The 19131-nt window shown below is 41.8% G+C and overlaps 1 protein-coding gene across 3 annotated transcripts in view; it reads left to right on the top strand.

Moving 5' to 3' along the window:
- Window positions 1-10606: 10606 nt before the first annotated feature.
- The window catches only part of slc4a4a (solute carrier family 4 member 4a), a 70783-nt gene continuing 62258 nt past the window's right edge, over window positions 10607-19131 (top strand). The window contains exon 1 of one of the 3 annotated variants that reach the window (XM_064296624.1): window positions 10607-11087. In XM_064296624.1, coding sequence (XP_064152694.1) covers window positions 11068-11087 — 20 coding nt within the window. In that variant the 5' untranslated portion in view covers window positions 10607-11067. The remainder of the gene's footprint in view (window positions 11088-19131) is intronic. The other 2 variants (XM_064296626.1, XM_064296627.1) reach the window with 2 other exon arrangements.

Genomic DNA, 19131 nt, shown 5'->3' with positions numbered 1-19131 from the left:
AGAGGGTACGGGGGATGGGGGAGAAAGGGGGGGGGGAGCACTAACACATGCCATTCCTTAGAGCATAAAATGCTTGCTACTTGGTTCTTGGAAGCGCAGTAATCACAGAGGTCGGGGAGGAATTTTAATATAGTGACCACTAGGGGGCGATAGTTACCTGCTTAATTCATTCAGATTACGGGAAGCGATGTCTCTTACGTGAAACAGACATGCAGGGAAGGCTCTCGCGGGAAGCTGAGGGTAAAACAGAACTGAATCATTGAATTGCTTTTAATTTTAAAAATCGTTTTCTTTGCACGTCAATCCCTTTGCCTTATGACCTTTGTCCTTTTAGTCCAAACGGAATGCAGAGAGAAATGAGCCGCAGGCACTGCGCTGTTCAACAGCTTTGGAGTCCTTTATAAGATCATGCCAGATGTATTGCTTTAAGTACGTGCTGTACCTGCTGTACCTGCGTGTCATTGTGGTGGCCTTTCAAATATACAAAAAAGAACAAACTAACAGTAAGCTTTTGTCAGCCATATTAGTGTCCAAACATCAACAAAACCTCACACAATACATGGGAAAGCATCACATTGGATAGCACAATGTTACATAGATTCAAGGTTGGCTGCAATTCTAAGGATCATTAAGAATTATCAATGAAAACTGTTTGCAAGAATAAATTGGAGTTTTGTGTGCGAGTATCAGCTCCTGGATCATATCTTTGTGGGAGCAAAGTAATAGCCATGTGAATCTGAATCCCAAGGTTATTTTCATTGTTTTGTGGGACCTTGTAGTAAAGCCAGGAGATCAATCATAATTTTATTTCTTCCTTTATCATTATAGATACACAATGGAAAAACCTTTGAGCCTTCTGGAATTTGATACGCAATCTTTGTGGGACCATAAAAACAAAGGTCTCTTTTCTGATTCGTATATGATAGTGTGTCATCTTGGCCACAGTTTATTCTGCAGACATCCGTTCCATCGATCATTTTGCTACACTATATCCATCAATGCTATGATCACTGCATCCTGTCGAAAATGTGCAGAACACTGGTAGGCATGCACAACACGTTTTTTTATTTTATTTTTATTTTTGAACAGGTGCGAGGGTTTTACACAGGTGGGAGAGATTGTTTGGGTGTGGTGGAGGCATTGTTGTCCCAGGGTAGCTGAAACTTTCATAATTGTCCCTGGTGATAGAACATTCTTTCAGAAATAATTTGAGAAGCATAAGTGAACATTCATTCTTAAAGGCCTCACCACTCAAACCCCATTCATTGTCTATCTTGTAAATCTTCACTTTAATTGTAGTTCAGAAGACCCTGCAGGTGGCACCGTGCATTACCTATGAGTCTCAAGTCATTACATCTGCTACACAAGGCAAGAGGGTCTCTGCTGTGTACTGTATGGCCATGGAGCATAGCCTGGCTGCTTTGACCTTTGCCCATTCCCCAAAGAAGCATACAGACCACAAATGTCACACAACACCAAGCGCCTATGGCCTACAGCTACAGACGCAGGGCCCCTCCCTGCCTACCCCGGCTGGCACCTGCCGTACTGCCACGTCCTTGATTGCAGCAGTCAGCCAGTGTATCCTCTCATCACTGCACTGCGTCCCGGTGCCAAGTTCACATCTACACACGTGTGAGAATGATCTGTCTCAACTGCGACTGCTAATAAGTCACATTTTAATGGCCCGTGTTGTTCACATTACCTGAGAGCATGCTCCGTTGGCTCCGTGCTGACTAGAGCTCAAATGTGTAATAATGCTAAAGTGTGATAATGTTCAACCATCGACTGGGATACTGTCTTCTTCTGTGGTATAATGACTTTCTGTCCGGTATCTAATGACCAAATCCAGTTTAGCTCAAATGATGGAAAACCTCAGTGAACTGGTCTGCCTCTCAAGAATACAGCTTCTTAAATGCCAGCTAGTCCATGTCGCTCGATGTCATAAATGATTAGAGTCATAACTGTTCGGTGTCATAACCGATTGATGTCATAATCCTTTGTATGTTTGTTTTATTACTTTGGAAAAGGGCTAATGTGAAAGTGCCTACAGGATGCTCATTGTTTGCTGTTTATACAGGGAAAATTGTGAATTATACCTACCTCAGCCAACTTTGCAATTGTGATGAGCACGTAATTGTTCAATTGCATCATATAGTTATACAAAGAGATGGAGTCATCCCCTGCATCGTGTAGTTACACAAAGAGACAGAGACATGCCCTGTGCAGAGTTCTTTTGCAAAGAATCAGGGTCAGTTCCAATTAGCCTCAAAGCTACAATGCGCAGCCATGTACAAGTGCTGCATTACTTCAGTTACAGAGACTTCAGTGGCGTAACAGCCCTGCTCAAACTGCACCTTTTACAGCTGTAATTTGTTACAACCACTCCGGACAGGTGCATTTGTATGGCTTCAGTGAACCAGCAGCACTAGGCTGCAGAACTTAATTCCGGGGCTGAGGGAAGGCGATTTACTTCATGGCTCGGTTTGGTTACACATTAACTTTGTATGCCAACCTCGGGTTAAACATTCCAATAGTTGACTTACACCGTCAAATCCAAGATGATATTTCTACCCCCTCTCTCCGTCACAGATGGGATACTCAACATAGACAACCTACAGAGTGAAATCGTCAGTGTCATCTGAACTCAATTTATATTTTTCCCTGAAAGAATAAGCATTTACTCCATCAGTGTAAAAGGTACTCTGTTAGAGTAGATTTAACACAATGTAATGTAACGTAGCACAAACTATTTTGCTGTGTACAGTTCTTATTGAATTTAAAGTCACGACGACAGCTGTTTTTGCTTCCAAACTTTTTTTTTTTTAACTTAACATTAATAAAATTAATCTATGACAGGGCTGCCCAACCCTATTCCCTGAGATCTGCTGGTTTGGGCTGCCCTGACTTACGGCTTCTTTAAGAACCATGCGGTTAATGAACTGTGAGGGACGACCTGTTCAGTATCCATAAGGTTATAGAACAGACACTGTTGTAAAAATGGTACAGATTCAAGGCCCATGTGTACCGCATGCCTCTACAAGAGTAGGGCCGGCGTGGCTGGTTCCATGAAACATTTTGGGAAGAACTCTGAGGTATCGTTAGTGTCCGGGTGTTACTGTCCCAAAAGAGGTCTGGATCAATCTGGATTTTAATGCTGGAATTTCCCAGGGCCCGTCTCACGAAGCAGGAGTTCAGAGTTAGCTGGATAACGGAACTTAGTAAAACCTGGAACAGCTCTTTTTTACTTCAGTAAATGTTCAAGATTCTGAAGGGTTCGGGGTTTTACTCGGCAGAGTTATCCAGAAACCTGGGCAGTATTTCACGATGTAGGATTACTGAGATAGCTGAGTAACTGTGCAGAGTAAAACCCAGAACAGCCAGGTTCCAGATTTGGGAGGGTTTAAAGTTTTACTCAGTGCAGTTCTCCACCTAGCTCAGTAATCCTGCTTCGTGAAACAAGGTCCTGCTTCGTGACACTGACCCCTGGTCACTTTAAAAACAAAACAAAAGAAAGAGAGAGAAGACTGCACAGACCCAGCCCTTCCAGGAAAGTGTGCGCGAGCCGGTTCAGAGAAGACCCTCCCGGCAGAGCACGCCCCGTTCCTCGCAGTACTTTTCCACGGTGGGAGGGGCCCCCCGCTTCGCATGCGGCAGCAAAGGGCACGCAAGTGCAATTACAAATTAGCAGGAGCCCCCCCCGAGGCTCTCCGCCCCCCGTGCTTAAAACCAGAGAAGAAGAGCCGGACAGGAGGCTCCCCTTCCTTTTGCTGTTCGCCGTTCGGCGTTCAGAGAAGGATCGCACACAACTTGCATTGTATGGACATTAAATCCTTTTATACAGCTGGGGCATTTACTGAAGCGATTCAGGCTAATTACCTTGTTCAAAGGTACAATGGCAGTGCCTCACCCAGGGAATCAAACCTGCAATCCTGGGGTTACCGAGTCCAAGCCCAGTTTCCCTTAAGCTACACTACTGCCCCAGGAGAGACAACCCCCCAAACCCGCACCCGCAATAAAGTAAAACTATAAAAGAATGAAAATAAAATATGTGAACAATACATCTACAGAAGCACCACTTCAATCCAGTGAGCTGGCTCCAGCATGAAAGGATGTGATAATACCAGAGGTATCAGATGCACCCTCCTCACACTTACTGTTAGAGAACTCAATACAAACTTCAAAAAGGCTAAAAATTCACCTAAAGCCTTCCCTGGCTGAGACACAGGTGAAATCCAGACAGAGGCTGGTATGGTGGTTACTGCAAGCCATGCAAGTCTTTGCAGTGAGCTGCAGGGTTATGAAGTCCTCTCGCTAGCTGTGGGGTTATAGTGGTTCAGGCTCTCTCATTACTCCCAGTAAAAATGATACAGTGCGCCGTGCACCTGTAAATACCTCTTCAGAGACACCTGTCAGACACACAGACTGCTGGTAGTTGAAGTTGTTTCAGGCCTAATTATGCTTCTTTTCTGTTCATTTCTGTTTATTCGACAGTTGTTTTGACTACAAGTTCTGTACCGTCCCAAGACTAGTCTCGCCTGGCAAAGCAGCAGCAGCTATGCAATTATAATTTGGATACAGGTGAAAAAAAATACTGCAGTAAAATGGAAAACAAATGGAAGTAGGCCATGGAAACAACTCACTCAAATAAAAAATAAATGTTATATATTATAATAATATGTTATATATTACTTATTGGTTAAAATATGCTTGCTCGGAAAAGGTAAACATTGTCATATGAAACCATTGGACAGGATATGTGATGTAAAAATGTGAGAAAAGCAGTTTGATTTTGTATTAGCAGTATATAATTCATTTTTTTAGACTGGGCATACTTTAAGATAAATTATTATTTCACAGGTTGGCTGGTTTTGGTCACTGTCAAATGCAAACAAAACAGCATAGAAGAATAATCACCTCAGTTGCTTTCTAAAATCGATTCTGGAAAACACATAACAGGAAGAACTGAACAAGCAGGCTATTTTTGGTTATTATTTTCCATGTTCTGTAAGCTTTATAAATTCTTCCTGCAGGAAACACCGTTGGTGATAAGGTTTCAAGGGCCTACAAGAACCTGCCTGAGAATATCCCACCAGCTTCTTCTTATAGAAAACAGAGAAAAACAATAAGGAATACTGTTGCATGAGAATTATTCTAACACAAAAATGTTTCACCAAGCAGAATTCCAATGTTTTCTAATGTGGTGAGGTCAAACTGCATGTCATTTTCATGGAATTTGAGTAGTCCTACTCAATGATATATTGATATTGATAAAGTACGAATACAAAATGCCAACATAGTTAACTGTTTGCGTAGTACTTTTTGTGGAGATCCTGTTCAATTATTAAGCAATGAATTCATCTGTTATTTAAAATGTTTATTTCTTTTTTTGTTTTTTGCTAGAACAGATGTGTTTGTAAAGTTAGCGTAGGAAAGTTTGCACGTGTCTGTTTTGAATAACAACATCTTTCTTGTTTTGAGAACAAATTATAAGTGGAGGGGTTACGTAAATCCCGTTTTTCAATACTAGAGCAAAGTTTACTGTCATGTTTTCGTCCGTGTCCTTGTCTTTAAAAATTTTCTGTCCTTTCCTGTCTTTGCAGTAAACCAGAGAAATCTTGCACTGAAACCCCACAGCCAAGCCTCTGAAAAACAATGACTTTTTTGGACTTCAAGGTGGGCGATATTTTAATGTTCACCAGACACACGGACACACGCTTTCGCTGAAAAGAGACTGTCGTGCTATACTGAGCCACTTTGGAAAATGAGGCCTGACGCTCAACAAATGTAGCGTTCATCTGTTGAGGATAAACAGAAAGGGCACCCGATATAATTCAACCTTACTCAAGGGAAAAAAAAAAGCCCAGAAACAATAAAAGTAAAAATAAGCCATACTAACTTCTCGTAAGGCTTTATGCAGACGCTGTCTCATCCTCTGGTTGCACTTCATGTAATATCTAACAATTTTACCCTCCTATTATCTTTGGGGTCAATTTGACCCCATTCAATGTTTAACATCTCTAAATAAATGATTGACATCATATTGACGTCATATTTTTTTCCTAATTTAATGGGGACAACTGGGTAAACATAAAATTAACATGATGATATGTTTTCATGTCCTGTACACATTTTGTACGCATTGGTGTTATTTGGGGTCAATTTGACCCCAGGCTGTTTTAGCTGTATAAAACATATAAGAAATATCAACATTTTACAGACATTTGTTTTGGTTGTTTTGGATGATATTGAGGTCACTATAACATGCAATTTTATAATCCTCAAAAAACTTCACTCTGCTTTAGGGCCCTAACCTAACATAACCATACCTGTAGTAGTGCAAGAACCACTGTTCACTTCCCGCGCCCTGGGGGAGGGGAAATATGGTTCCCGCAAGGACATTGATAGTTCACACAACATAGGGGAGGAGAAAACATATAAAAGCTTGCACAGCAGCCTTCTAAACCAGTGAAATAGAGGAGAATGTGTCTGAGACAGAGGGTAATGTTGAGGAGGACCTTGATTATGAGGCATCCTCCTTTGATGAGAATGAGACCCTTAGTGTCGACCCTCCTGTTGTCTCTCAACCACCAGCACACACGTTACCTTCCAAAAATGGAAAGTTATTATGGTCCCTCTCCCCACTTGAACGACAGGGTAGACTTAATGCTGCTAATGTAATCAAAATGGTTCCAGGCCCCACCAGATATGCTGTCAGCCATGTCCAAGACATAAAATCAGCATTTGAGCTTTTCGTAACACCATCAATCGAAAAGGACTTGGTATGAGTCTGTCTACTAAATCAGGACTCTTCATCCTTCCTGTTTTAGCACATGACAGACATCATGTGCGTTAATGCAGGTACTAGAAAGAGGTCAGTGTTGAGGAATTACAACATAGGATATTTCCTCCACAGATGCTTGCCACTGATAAGTACCTGGCTCAAGGTTACAAGAGCAGTTCCCCACCCAAGAACAAAACCTACAATCCAGTGGTTAGAAGTCTGCCCTTAAAACCACTGGCCCGAACTGTTGCGGTAATTCATGACTGGTGCCATTCAACTGGACCTTTAGTGTTTTTTGGGTCATATGTTCCCGCAGGAATGTTTTGACAGTGTACTAAGACTTAACTGACTGTGTCTGCACCTTGCCTGGAGAAGGATGTTGGCTGGCATGTTAAAAATTAAATTAAGTCATGGGTAATTTACAAAGCCCTTGCTGGTGTCTCGTTTGATTCCAGGTCAACAGAGGCACACCATGTCTACATATGGGTCACATATTCCTTTAAGCAAAAAATGTAAGTTTCTCAGATGTGTGTCAAAATGTAGGAAGTCATTTTCTAGTGGTGTAAAAAATTCTTGTCACAAAAACAATGAGAAAGAGCATGCTCAACATAACTACTATAATTGGCTCTCGGACCGTTAACATTCACCTGCTCGTCCAACTTCCGAGAGCCATAACTAGGTATACTGTTCCTTCCCCAGAGAATTTAAGAGGACAGATCTCCCAGAGTAGGTTATGAGCATGTGAGTGGCTCCAATCAGTTTACATGCAGTGGCAAAAGAGCATCACCTAGTCTGGGAGGGAGTGCAACCTATTGAACTCTCTGATGAGTAGGTTTTTTGAAATTTATTTATTTATTTTTAAATTCTAAGTCAGTGTTCTAGAACTCCATTGCTTTAAGTTACCAGTAGTGACATCAGCATTAGAAAGTTCATTTAAGAACATTCTAATAATGTTTGTGATCTTACACAAAGGGTTAAGAGAGCCTATGGTTTAAGGGTTCACAATACATAGATAAGTAATTCCTCCCAGAGAAAAACAATTCTGTGTACAATTCTCTGAGTTAGGACCCTATCAGACAACACTTCCAAGACAAAAAAAAATCATGTATTAATGGACTTGCAGACAGAATGTGTGACTATCAAATCTTGTGCCCCTGTAGAGCTGTTTATGCTGGGCCTGGTCCAGACCCATGGCCCATATGGTCACTGCCACAGGGGAAATATCAGGATGGATGGTTGATTTTCGGAAGGTCAGCAGAAAAGGCAGGGTTGATGGTCCCACTGAAATGGGCAAAGTCCATGCATCACACTACATACCTGCACACACCAAACATGCTGGAGCAGGAAATGAAAAACAGCAAATCGACACACATTATTCTTAACTAAGAGTATTAGAGATGAAAGTTTAATGAAAAGGTACATTCAACTCTGTACCCCAGGTTCTAGAAAACAAACACAAATCACACTCCTAAGAAACTGACTGTAGAAGCAGATTTTTGATTCACCTTAAATTTAGCAATCCAAAACAAATAGCACACATACTGGGAAAGAACTTTGTCAATGTATTTGCTTGTTTATGTGTGAATATATATATAGTTTTAAAAAATTATATGAAGTCCCTGTGGTCCCGTCCCCAGATCTGGCTAGTTTCGCTCCATTTGCCCTGAAGTGAACCATGACTGAACATGCTGGCCTGAATGCTATCCTCTCTCCTGCTCTGTGTTAAAAAAGCTCAGCGTTTTTTCTACTGGGCACGGAGCTGGTCCAAGTTTATTAACACTCTCTCTCGTGCAAACTGCACGTTGCTTTTCAAACCGAGTTCAGGGGGTGAAATGCAACTGGCCTGAACTGTTAACCGGACACACGTATTCTACGTGAATCATTCACATTAATACAACAGCAACACACAGGTCTTTGCAGGTCAGAACCAGAACAGATTAAATATCTTAGCAGGGTTTTAAAGTGGGGTTTTTTTCCCCAAATGAGTCAGTACTTAACTGTATTTTCACGTAAATGTGTTCCCCTCTATTTACAGTCAACAGAAGCAGTATCGTGACTTGTGGCGGTCAGTACAAATGCTCCTTTTGTCCTTAGCGTCCATCTTGCGGAAGCGCCTTCAGCTGAGATACAACGGTTCTGCTGGGTTTGACTTAGCACACTGTGATATAACAGCATTTCCTTCCATGGCGTGAGAGACCCTAATTCACTGGGAGAGCAGGGCTAAAGTCAGTGTCATGCCCAGCTTAAGGGGAAATATATTGCTTGTATTGCTGAGGAAGAGTTTCCCCTGATACCTGCAACAACAGAAACAGAATTTAAGGACGCCCTCCTGAGCTTACTCTGTGAAAACCAACTGCATGCAGGGGTGACGCAGGGGGTTTTATGAAAAGATCTCACCTTGGGCTCCACCACCTCAGAAAATAGTCAATATTTTTTAAGGGCCCCTCTTGTCACTTGAATCGTCCGTCCTCAATAACAGCACAAAATAAATAATTAAAAAGCTTCTCACCAAGACTGACGATTATCATTGCTTCATATTTACATGAAGGGATTTGGAAGCGAAAAATAAAACTGACCCCTGGTGCGTGGCCTACACTGCCCACCTGTCATATGTGGTATGAGCATGTCTAACATAGCATGAGATTAACATGTCCCTTTGACAGATTAATATTACCGAATATTAGTATTGACCCGCTAGGCCCTGATGGTAGCAAATAAGTTATGCAGTACTCATTTTCAGCTCCAGTATAACAAATGTTGGAAAACACACATGCACACACACGCAAGCACACATGCACACACGCATGCAAATACACAAACACACATACACTTAACCTTGGCCGTCAGCACAAAGTGCTTACTGAGCTCATCCAGTGAAATTCCTGGTTCTTCTGGCTCTTTCTGGTTCATGATGCAAAACATAATCCAACAGAATTATTTCACAAAAGGATTTAATTCAACAACAGCCTACCAGCCAGTACTACCACAGCAGCCAGAGATGAAAAAACATTGAACTTTTGGTTCTATTTTAAAATACATTTAATAAATAAATGATTTATTATTTCTCCTAAGCCCAGGCAATTAATGTTTGCCCCCTGAAAGGAATGTGAATCTCTGGTCGTAATCATATATCCTACTATGCCATTCAATAAACATTCAATAAAAATAAATCATGTTTTTGAAAATACTCATTTCAAACATGTTGCAGTCATCCAAGACACTTGTATTATGTTAAAAATGAAAAAAAAAGAAATTGCTGGGTGTCAGGAGGATATAGTATGCAGACTAATCTTTCATGGTTTACGTTATCTAAATATATACAGTATATGAGCTATCTTCATCGTTGCAGTGATCCACACTATATAATATTACTATTTCTTCCTGCAGATGTCGCTATATCACCTAATCTTGTGATCATAGATCAAGGAAAAGAAGTAGCGATTAAAGAATTCGTGCAACTACAGTAGGCTAGTGGTTTACATTATTTGTCATCATAAATTGATATTTTAAATGTGCTTTATATTTTAGCGTCGGTTCAGGTCAAAATTGTGTTTTCTTTTTTATATAAATATCTAACCCATGTTTAATGCATTTTCAAGAGCACCCTGGTTTTTATTATAGGCAACGTAGGCTAGTTCCCAAATTGCTGTACCTTGAATATATTAAACCTGCTGTACCACTCTAGATAGTACCACTCCTAAGCTTCTACTGAGAAAACGTAGTATGGGGTAACTCTTCCTCGATTTTTCAGTTTCTTGTCCAAACCTCCCACTTGTGGCGTGACGTTGAAGGAGGGATGGTTCTTTAAATATGGAAAATAGACACACGTTGAACGACACTGAGTAGCCTAGCTAGAGTTACCATTGCCATACCGATAGGGCAATAGATTCTGCACATGTCGACACCAAGAAAGGACGCACAGAACGCTTTGGGTATTCCAATGTCATTTGCCCATTTGGTGGGATTTACGCATTTGTGAATTTTGTTTTATTTATTTATTTTTTGTTAGCCTAGTCTAGCTGGTAGATCTGACTATTGCTTAACACAGCTCCCCGGCTATGGTTGAACTTTTTTCTTGGAATTTATTGTTGCGCCTTATTCCAATGTATTAGAATTTTATAGCGTAGAAATCCCGCCTATAACAATAAATGAAAGTTCGCATCCTTTGACGAAACTGATAAGACAGAACTTCGTCACAAGCAAGAGGACACCAACGCTGGATTGCGACTTCAGTTTGTCTTGGAGTTTTGGAGGAGGAAGTCGCTGGAGGTTGAAGAGCTTTCAAAATGAGCAGCTACAAAAACAAGTTAGTGATTAAATTTGTTTTCAAAAGTAATATATGTGGTACCTGTATGTGTAGTTGTTTTAATTGTGTATGGTTTGAATCTGAAACAAATTTAGTCTTTGACATTTCAAAAATAATAGGTCACCATTTTAAGGCTATATTGCACAAGTAACATTTAAATCTGAGTGAGCATTAGCCTAAAAACTAGAACAATTTGGCAATATTGCAGCTGTGCCACGGCTTGTCACGCGACATAAATTAATAGTGGGGCTGCAGTACAGTGCATTGTAGTTTTGATGGCACTTTTGACAATTGTATTGTACACTATCCCTCCAAATTGGTAACAGAAGAATTGAAACCAGTATTTACAAAATAGATAAAAAGTTATTGTGTCAACAGCTTAACTAGTATTTTTGTGGACGTTTGAACAGAGCCATCGACATAATTACTTATGGACAGGTGACAAAAAGAATGCAGACTGCATGCGTAATATGCACGCTTGAATTCTGATAATGAGGCGATGCCCTGCATTGACACGAACTCGAATAGCCTACCAAAGAATGTATTACCCCCTGTCTTTTGTTACTGCGAATCTAAAGTTCTAGCCGAACTGGTAAAATGGAAAAAAGAGAACCAAAGTCCTCAATTGTGACAGTGTCCACGACGCTTTTGAATATTTAACATATCAATGTGTCGTAAACGTTAGAATTAAGCCTCTTGGTCACCGCTTTTGCTGTAAAGAAGCATGTACACGGAATGACAGGTCATGGGCCAAGGATCCATCACAATGCATGTAAGCGCGCTCTTCATAGTGCAGGTGCACAGTGCAGTATTCGGTTACGTTTATGTCTTTTAATAGAAGATGGGTTTTACTTCTGGTGACGTTGCAGGGCAAATGTAAATCCGTACTTGGAGTCTTGATAACGAGATTTGTACTCAATGTAAATGTTATTCATCTTTAAATCCCCTTGCAATATAACGATTGGTCTCAAGGGAAATATAACAGATTTTTTTTCAGGCAAATATAATTGCTTTATTTTGTTCATTTCAATTCAGAGATGAGAAATGGAAATACCCCAAACTATTGCCCGAGATATATATCTGTTATAGGTGAGTGGATAATCTGAGAGCAACAGACGACAATGGAAGATAAAATATCAGTGCTGCAAAATTATTAGCATAGACCGTCCTGTCAAAAGTATGTCAGGGTAGATGGTTGTTTTCGGTCATGAGAGGAAAAGAAACCTCAACTTGATGAACCACCCTAACTGTCATAAGTAGGTCTATTACCTTGTTTGGCATGCTGGGGCTTTCAGGAAGAAGTGTAGGGAACATCTAACTCACGAGGGGTGGGGGGTTGTAGCCTGATGAGAGGTCAGGCAAAGATTCAAATATACAGATTCAGCACCATTCATTGCTGCCCAAAGGTTGAAGTACCATATAAAGCTGACCAGACCTCCCAGAAGATGCTGAGACAGAGAAGGCTTATCAGAAGTGACAGAGGAGGCTTATCGGAGAATAGGTGGCAGTGTAGTATCAAGTTTTGGGTGGCACTGCTTGCACTGTTGCCTCGCAAGAAGGAGGTTCTGGGTTTGAGTCCCGGCCAGCAAGATCTGCTCTGTGTGGAGTTAGCATGTTCTCTCTGTGTTTGTATGGGTTTCCTCTGGGTACTCCGGTTTTGCCTCTCAGCCCAAAGCATGTGGGCTCTAGGGCTCATTTGCAAAAGAGACGTCAGTCTCAGTGTGACTACTCTGGTTAAATAAAAGTAAAATAATAATAGGGTTGTAGGTTTAACTCCCAGGTAAGTTCACTGTTGTTGTCCTGTTTAGTAAATATCCAGCTACATGAATATGTAAAAACAGTGTGATATCTGGATAGGATCGTCTTCTAAGTGCCTAAATACAATGTAGTTTGGGAGAATTTGTATTCCCAATTTATGATATTTAATTCCCCCGCCATGTTTGTGTGAAATTAGCAGGAATTGTGTGATGCTAAATATAAAAATTACAAAATGATCTATAGTACGTGTATTACAACGGTATAAATTGTAAAGCTAACAAGTGCAGTTTTAGCCAAGGTACTTTATGGAATTTAAGCTTGTTATAGCAGTGATCGTTCCATAGGTGGCAATGGAGTTAGGGAGAAGGTTGTTTTAAAATAGCAGCATGTTACACACTGCACTTCCTGCAAGTATCCATGAAAATAAAACTAATCAATGGTAACATATAAAGGCCAGAACATGACCTAAGCAGTGAAAATGAAAATCTCCATAAATATGTACAGTATTTGTATTTTTAATAACCAATATCTTTTATAAATTGGCTAAACACATTTCTGTATTATTCTTAAAAATGCAATAGATTGTTGTAAAATTGCTCAACATGCCATAACTTCACAAACTTAATTCCAGCAATTATAAAAGCTGAAATTGTGTCCCTATCGTCTGGGAAACACCTTACAGCAACAGTTTTAATAAAGTTAAGCCATATTTACATTGTTTTCTCCCCACAGAAACTGAATATAATGAAAGTATATTGAATTAAAATATCAAATTATTGCAACACTTCACAGTGTGTATTGGGAATATACACAGTATTACTGCTTTGAGGTATTGCAGGTCGTTAAACTGTTACATAATTACATTTTCCTTTTCAAAAAAAGTCCACATATTTACAGTATATCGCAGTGCATTCCATTTTTGTATGGGTAGCTTCAATTGAACATCTGTAGCCACTTCAAGCACATCTTGTCTTCTCGAATCTAAGCTTGCAACATAAGAGAACAGAAGGTTCAAAGCAAGGATTCGCAGCATTTGTTGGCAGTTGTTTGCCTCTGAACCATACAGGATCCGCAGTGGCATCATTAGCAGAAATGCCAAAGCGGCTAACGTTTCTTTAACAGCTTTAATCTACCGTGGGTTGAAGGTCACTGTTATTTTTACGCAGAATACTGGATTTGACCTGTCCTTTTCCTGCGTCAATCTAGACTGCTATCACACTAGCCCATATGCAGGATTTCTGACAAATCCTTTATTAATTGTGATAAGGGACGTTAAGCCGTTAAAAAGCCCTGGTCTGCCAGTTTTGTTTTTTTTCTGAATCAAGTGCCACGACTCGGATTTTGCCATTTTTTTCCCCGCTGATTAATTCTGACGTGAATCGCGGGCGGGGCCGGCATCCCTGTGGCCGTGCACACCCAGGCGGCGAGTTTCACGATGGCGGGAAGGCTCTGAGGTTTCAGCGCTTGTCTCCGAATTACCTGGCGGGGTAATCCGGTGCCCACCCGGCTACCTGCTCATTCGCTGTGGTCAGAGGCCCTTGGCACGTGCTGCTTCTCCATTTTTAATAATTAATCACGCTCATAAAAAGCTTTTCCTCAGATCTCAAAGCCCTCTTATGCGAGAGGGGGGAAGCCCACCCGGGGGGTTCCCTTCTGTCGCCGGTCCGAATAACAGAAGGAATTAGGGAATTAACCTTTGGAAACAGGCGGATCGGTTTTCAGGTGGAACCGGGCATTTCACAAACAGGAGCCAATTGAGTAGCGTGCACCGCATTGTATTTAAAGGGCAGTTTGTACTTACAGTGATTGCTGTGTGTGTGAGTGATTAGGTGTGTGTGCTTGTGTGCGTGTGTGCGTGTGTGTGTGTGTGTGGGTGGGGGGATTTCAGTGGCCGCTGGGGAAGGTGCAGTGCCAGGAAAGGACAGACTGAAAGACCATGAAAAGGAACACGTCGGCTATGATTCCATGCACTTTTTTTGTTTACTTTCTGTTCCAAATCTTTCCAAAGTTTTTATAGTTAATTATAGTTTATATCTCAACGTGGTTACTGGTTACTTTTCCAAACATCTTTTCACAATTATGCCCCTGGCCTGGCTTTCAGTTCGAGTGCTGTCTGTCACTGCTGTGAGTTTGTGATCAGCTCGTATCGGTGGAAAAGCCAGCATTTCTCCTGGAAGCCCAGGCAGTGGTATGCATCACGCTGGAGAATCACGGTGATAAGTGGGAGGAAACGCTCGTGGATTACATTTCCGATGAACCCACAAACGTCAGTTTCCCTCAGATCGTTCTTCTGTTATTTTTTTTATTTTTTTTCAAAGCTTTCTCGGTCACGAAAAGAAAGCCATAACGTAATTATTTCTTTAAGCTAGAGGAAATTCAATACGGACAGCTTAACTGGATTCCGGGCTAAAAGCTTTCCTTTTTTAGTCCAATATCACTTACCTTTAAGTCTCTTTGTTTTCTGAATCGTACTGCTCAAGCTGTATGTCCCTTTAAACTCTCGTCTGAGGGCTGTGCAGAGGTGGAGAGTTAAAGTCCTGCCATGTTCCTTCTACCCATGAGCTCAGCCAGCTGATTTAACTAATTAGTTCAACCTCCTGGCTGAAGAACTGTGCTAATGAGCAAATCCAGATGATTGGAACAAATTACTGAGGAGGAGTTTTTTACTTTCCGAAACTGGATTTTCCACCTCTGGGGCTGTGGTGTGGGGAAGTGTGTGAAAATAGTAATGTATTACAGACAGGTGTTCCAGGTATGTCCTTTAACCAAAGGTGACCTCCACCTGCATGCAGGCTGTGGTATCTCTGTTAGCTCCGACATTGCGTTAACTACTGGAGCCAACAGCCTTGTTAGTCAGGTTTACAGGTTGAGGGTCAGTCTCTGGCGTACTGGCGTCTGGAGTGATCTGATACCCTGTCTTTTTTTTCTGCAGTCTGCTGTAGGCCACACTGCTAAAGGAGGAATGGGGCGAGAGCTTTCGCTTCTCGTATCGCGGTATGACCATTCTCAGCTTGCGAAAAACACAAAGCGCCACTGTGCTGTGTGCACTCCCACCCCTTTGAGACCTGCCTTGAAATCGGTTAACATTTTATTTGTCAATGAAATGAACACGATACACAGACTCATTGTGTTTTTGTGTACTGAACTGACCCCTCTGTCTGTGAGAAGGGGGGGCGGGGGTATTACATTCGGGGTGTGTACGGGTTGTATCCACACAGCCGTTTCGTATTCTCACGGGGCTCATGCATTATTGCAGTGTTGTTTGAAGAACAACTTACGAGGACTCGTTTTTGAACGGTGGGTTTTCCTCTCTAAGAATGCTTCCCCGCCATATTATCTTTGTGGCGAATTAAAAAGTGACATTGCTTTTGTCACCACCCCCTGTGCAGGTGAGTCGTACATCTGCGCATGGACCCTGTCTGTAGACACTGGCGAATACGACCTGTGAAGCACGTGACGTAACTTATCCTTTCAGGAACTAATCCAGCGAGCCGCATTCCCCTGGAAAAGAACAAAGGATGACATTTGAAATGCCCCCGCCCCACCCCCCCCCCCCCCTGATCCTCAGCTTTGAGTGTTTATTAAACACCAGCGCAATTGGCAGGGCTGGTGTGACCGTTTTTTTTTTCTGAAGAGGGTCTCGGAAAGCAATGGCCCATCCCGAGACATGATGTTAAGTCAGAAAGTGGCTGCACGTAACATCCTAGCGTGAACAGCAGTGCGGACGGGGAGCGGGAAAGACACGCGGCCCTTGCTGGAGGTCCGTGCGCGGTAGCGAGCGCGTTCGTGCTGCCGCCCAGCTGCCCATTCCCCCCTGGCAGGGGCCTCCATGTCTCCAGGTAACCCGGAGAGCCACGCGGCTGAGCCTGCGCTGTTCTTTCCAGCGGCACCCTCACGCCGCCCTGGTCAGCGCTGAAGTACTCCCAAGGTGAAAGCGTGTCACTGGAGGACACGCCCGAGCACGCGGGGCTGTTTCTCATTCTCCGGGATTACGGACTTGTGCCACGGGGTGTTTACGGGCGATCTTCCTCGTGTTTGGTGTGAGGAATTGTCTCTATTTTCCCTGAGTAACTTGTCCCTCCGTTGGCAGAGTCTGAGGGATTATTATTTTAATTGCGTGCTAATGATGACGAGGTGTGTCGGACTACCGGTGCCCCTGAGAATTTCGGATTGAAACTGGAGCACAACATAGCATGCAAGAGTCATTTGTTTTTCATAAGGCCGGTCTCTGGTTTTAGCCCATTCTCATCATAGTCCAAGACAGGATCAGAAGCTTGTAATGAGCAACAGACTTAAGTGTAAATCAGTGGCGCCTGGTTGGTGTGGAAACAGGAAATGAAATAAATATTTTTGTCCAATAATTAAATAGGGGTGTGGTTTGGGGGGGTTGTGGAAGAGGGGGGTCTGGGATGACATGGCCCTCTGAAAATTTTTCTTGCTGAAATCATCCCTAAAATAATTCCTAAAAGTTGATAAAAATGAATCTTATAAAAATGTATAGGCTAAAATGGGTATCCTACATTCTGTTACCGGTTAATTGCATCTCACATAATTCAGAAACATTTCCATAGTTCAGTGAAATGAATATGTCGCTATATATGTAACACTTTATAAATGGAACATGGCCAATAACTTAATGTACGGGCATCAATGTTTTTTCATGAATAAAGCCCCTTGCTTCATAATCTGATGATGTGACTATTCTCACATTACCATTGGTAAAGAGTTTCCTTGATTAACAATAGTATGTGGAGATAAAAACCTGTGTATGCACATTATAGGGTATTTTCATTTATTATTCCGCATCTCTGTTACAAGCATACCGACTAGGTGCATGTAACATGAAACATCAGGCTGCGCACTCGAGTAACGTCATACATGACTGCTTCCCCATCTTAAATTGCCAAATTTGACTGTGGGATTAGAGCTACTAAACTGACTGATATTTCAACCCATTTTTTACTGCCGTGCCATACCGTGTCATGAAACCTTGATCGCAGGTCCTGGAGGCATTTCCACTGCCAGGTGAAGCATACCATGAAACACCCTTGGAACTAAATTTCGCTACCCTTCCAGAGAGGTACAGCACATTGCTGATTGGTCAAACACAAACATCCTGTGAATCCAAGGAAACCACATGCCATTTTTACATACCCAGTAGCTACAAATTAGTTGCTGAACTTGTATAAGTATATTGTCATCTTTATGATCGATCACGCTGAGATTTTCCATGGAGTTGTGTTTCGACGATCCTGAGTTATCATTGTTATTTTTTATAGAATTGTTATTTTTTTCTTTTTTCCTATTCAAATTCTGGAGGAGAATGTTACTCTGTGTCCTCTATGGAGGGTGTAAATTGATTAATGGTGTTTTAAAAGATTCTTATTTCCTAGTGCTTAACTGACTCATTGAGAATGAGAACATATAAATATTAAAATTATTATTAATGGGTAACAGTGGGGCGTAGTATGTTAATTAGGGAAAAAAAAGTAATTCATTGTAAAATAGTTTGTATTTGAAGACATGTCTGGGATATTGTTTAGGATTGCCTAGAGCATGTAGCTTGCTTAAAATCATGCTTAAAGCGATCAATTTTTAAAAACCGCAACGCATTTAGGCTTTTGTTTTCCTATGTAAATATTTATAGGCACTATCAGCCAGAACTTGCATGTTTGAGTCTGTGGAAATGGATTTCTTGTGCTTACCCTTGTTGAACATACTACCAGCTGAATAAATCCATTTCATTTACTAATACCATTGGGGCGGCCTTTTCCCCGCATAGTGAAATATTTATTACACCGCTGAAATACACCACCATCCTCTGGGTCACCCACGGTGTCGCTCAGCGAAGGCGGGAACCGCGCGAAAGTTTGTTTCCGTTACGAGGGCAATTTAACGAGGCCTTTGAGGCCCCCGTGTCTGGCACCCACCTGTTCCCGCCGCGATGGCTTCGGAGCACATCTTGGCGCTACCTGTGGCGGAAAAGGTTAACGGTTAGAGAAAACACAAGAGAACACATGGAGGTGTTGACAGCCTTCCGAGATATCCTATTTTTGGCTCAGGTACCTCTGTGTTCACTCTGAGAACCCTAACCCCCCCCACCCTCCCGCCCGACGCACATCTGGTCATACATTTAGATGCCAGGCTCATGGTGATGCCTCTGTACAGGCTGGTCCATGTAAGTGCTTGCTATTGCTATCTGAATCTGAGAATGTAAAAAAAACTACAAAACCCAGAATAAGCTCATAAGAAGCCCAATAGCATTTGTTTGTCAGTGTCTGTGTTT

This window comes from Anguilla rostrata, chromosome 10 (genome assembly GCF_018555375.3).
Source record: "Anguilla rostrata isolate EN2019 chromosome 10, ASM1855537v3, whole genome shotgun sequence".
Lineage (NCBI taxonomy): Eukaryota > Metazoa > Chordata > Actinopteri > Anguilliformes > Anguillidae > Anguilla > Anguilla rostrata.
Note: the sequence above shows the minus strand (reverse complement) of the source record. Positions and strands in the feature narration are given on the sequence as shown.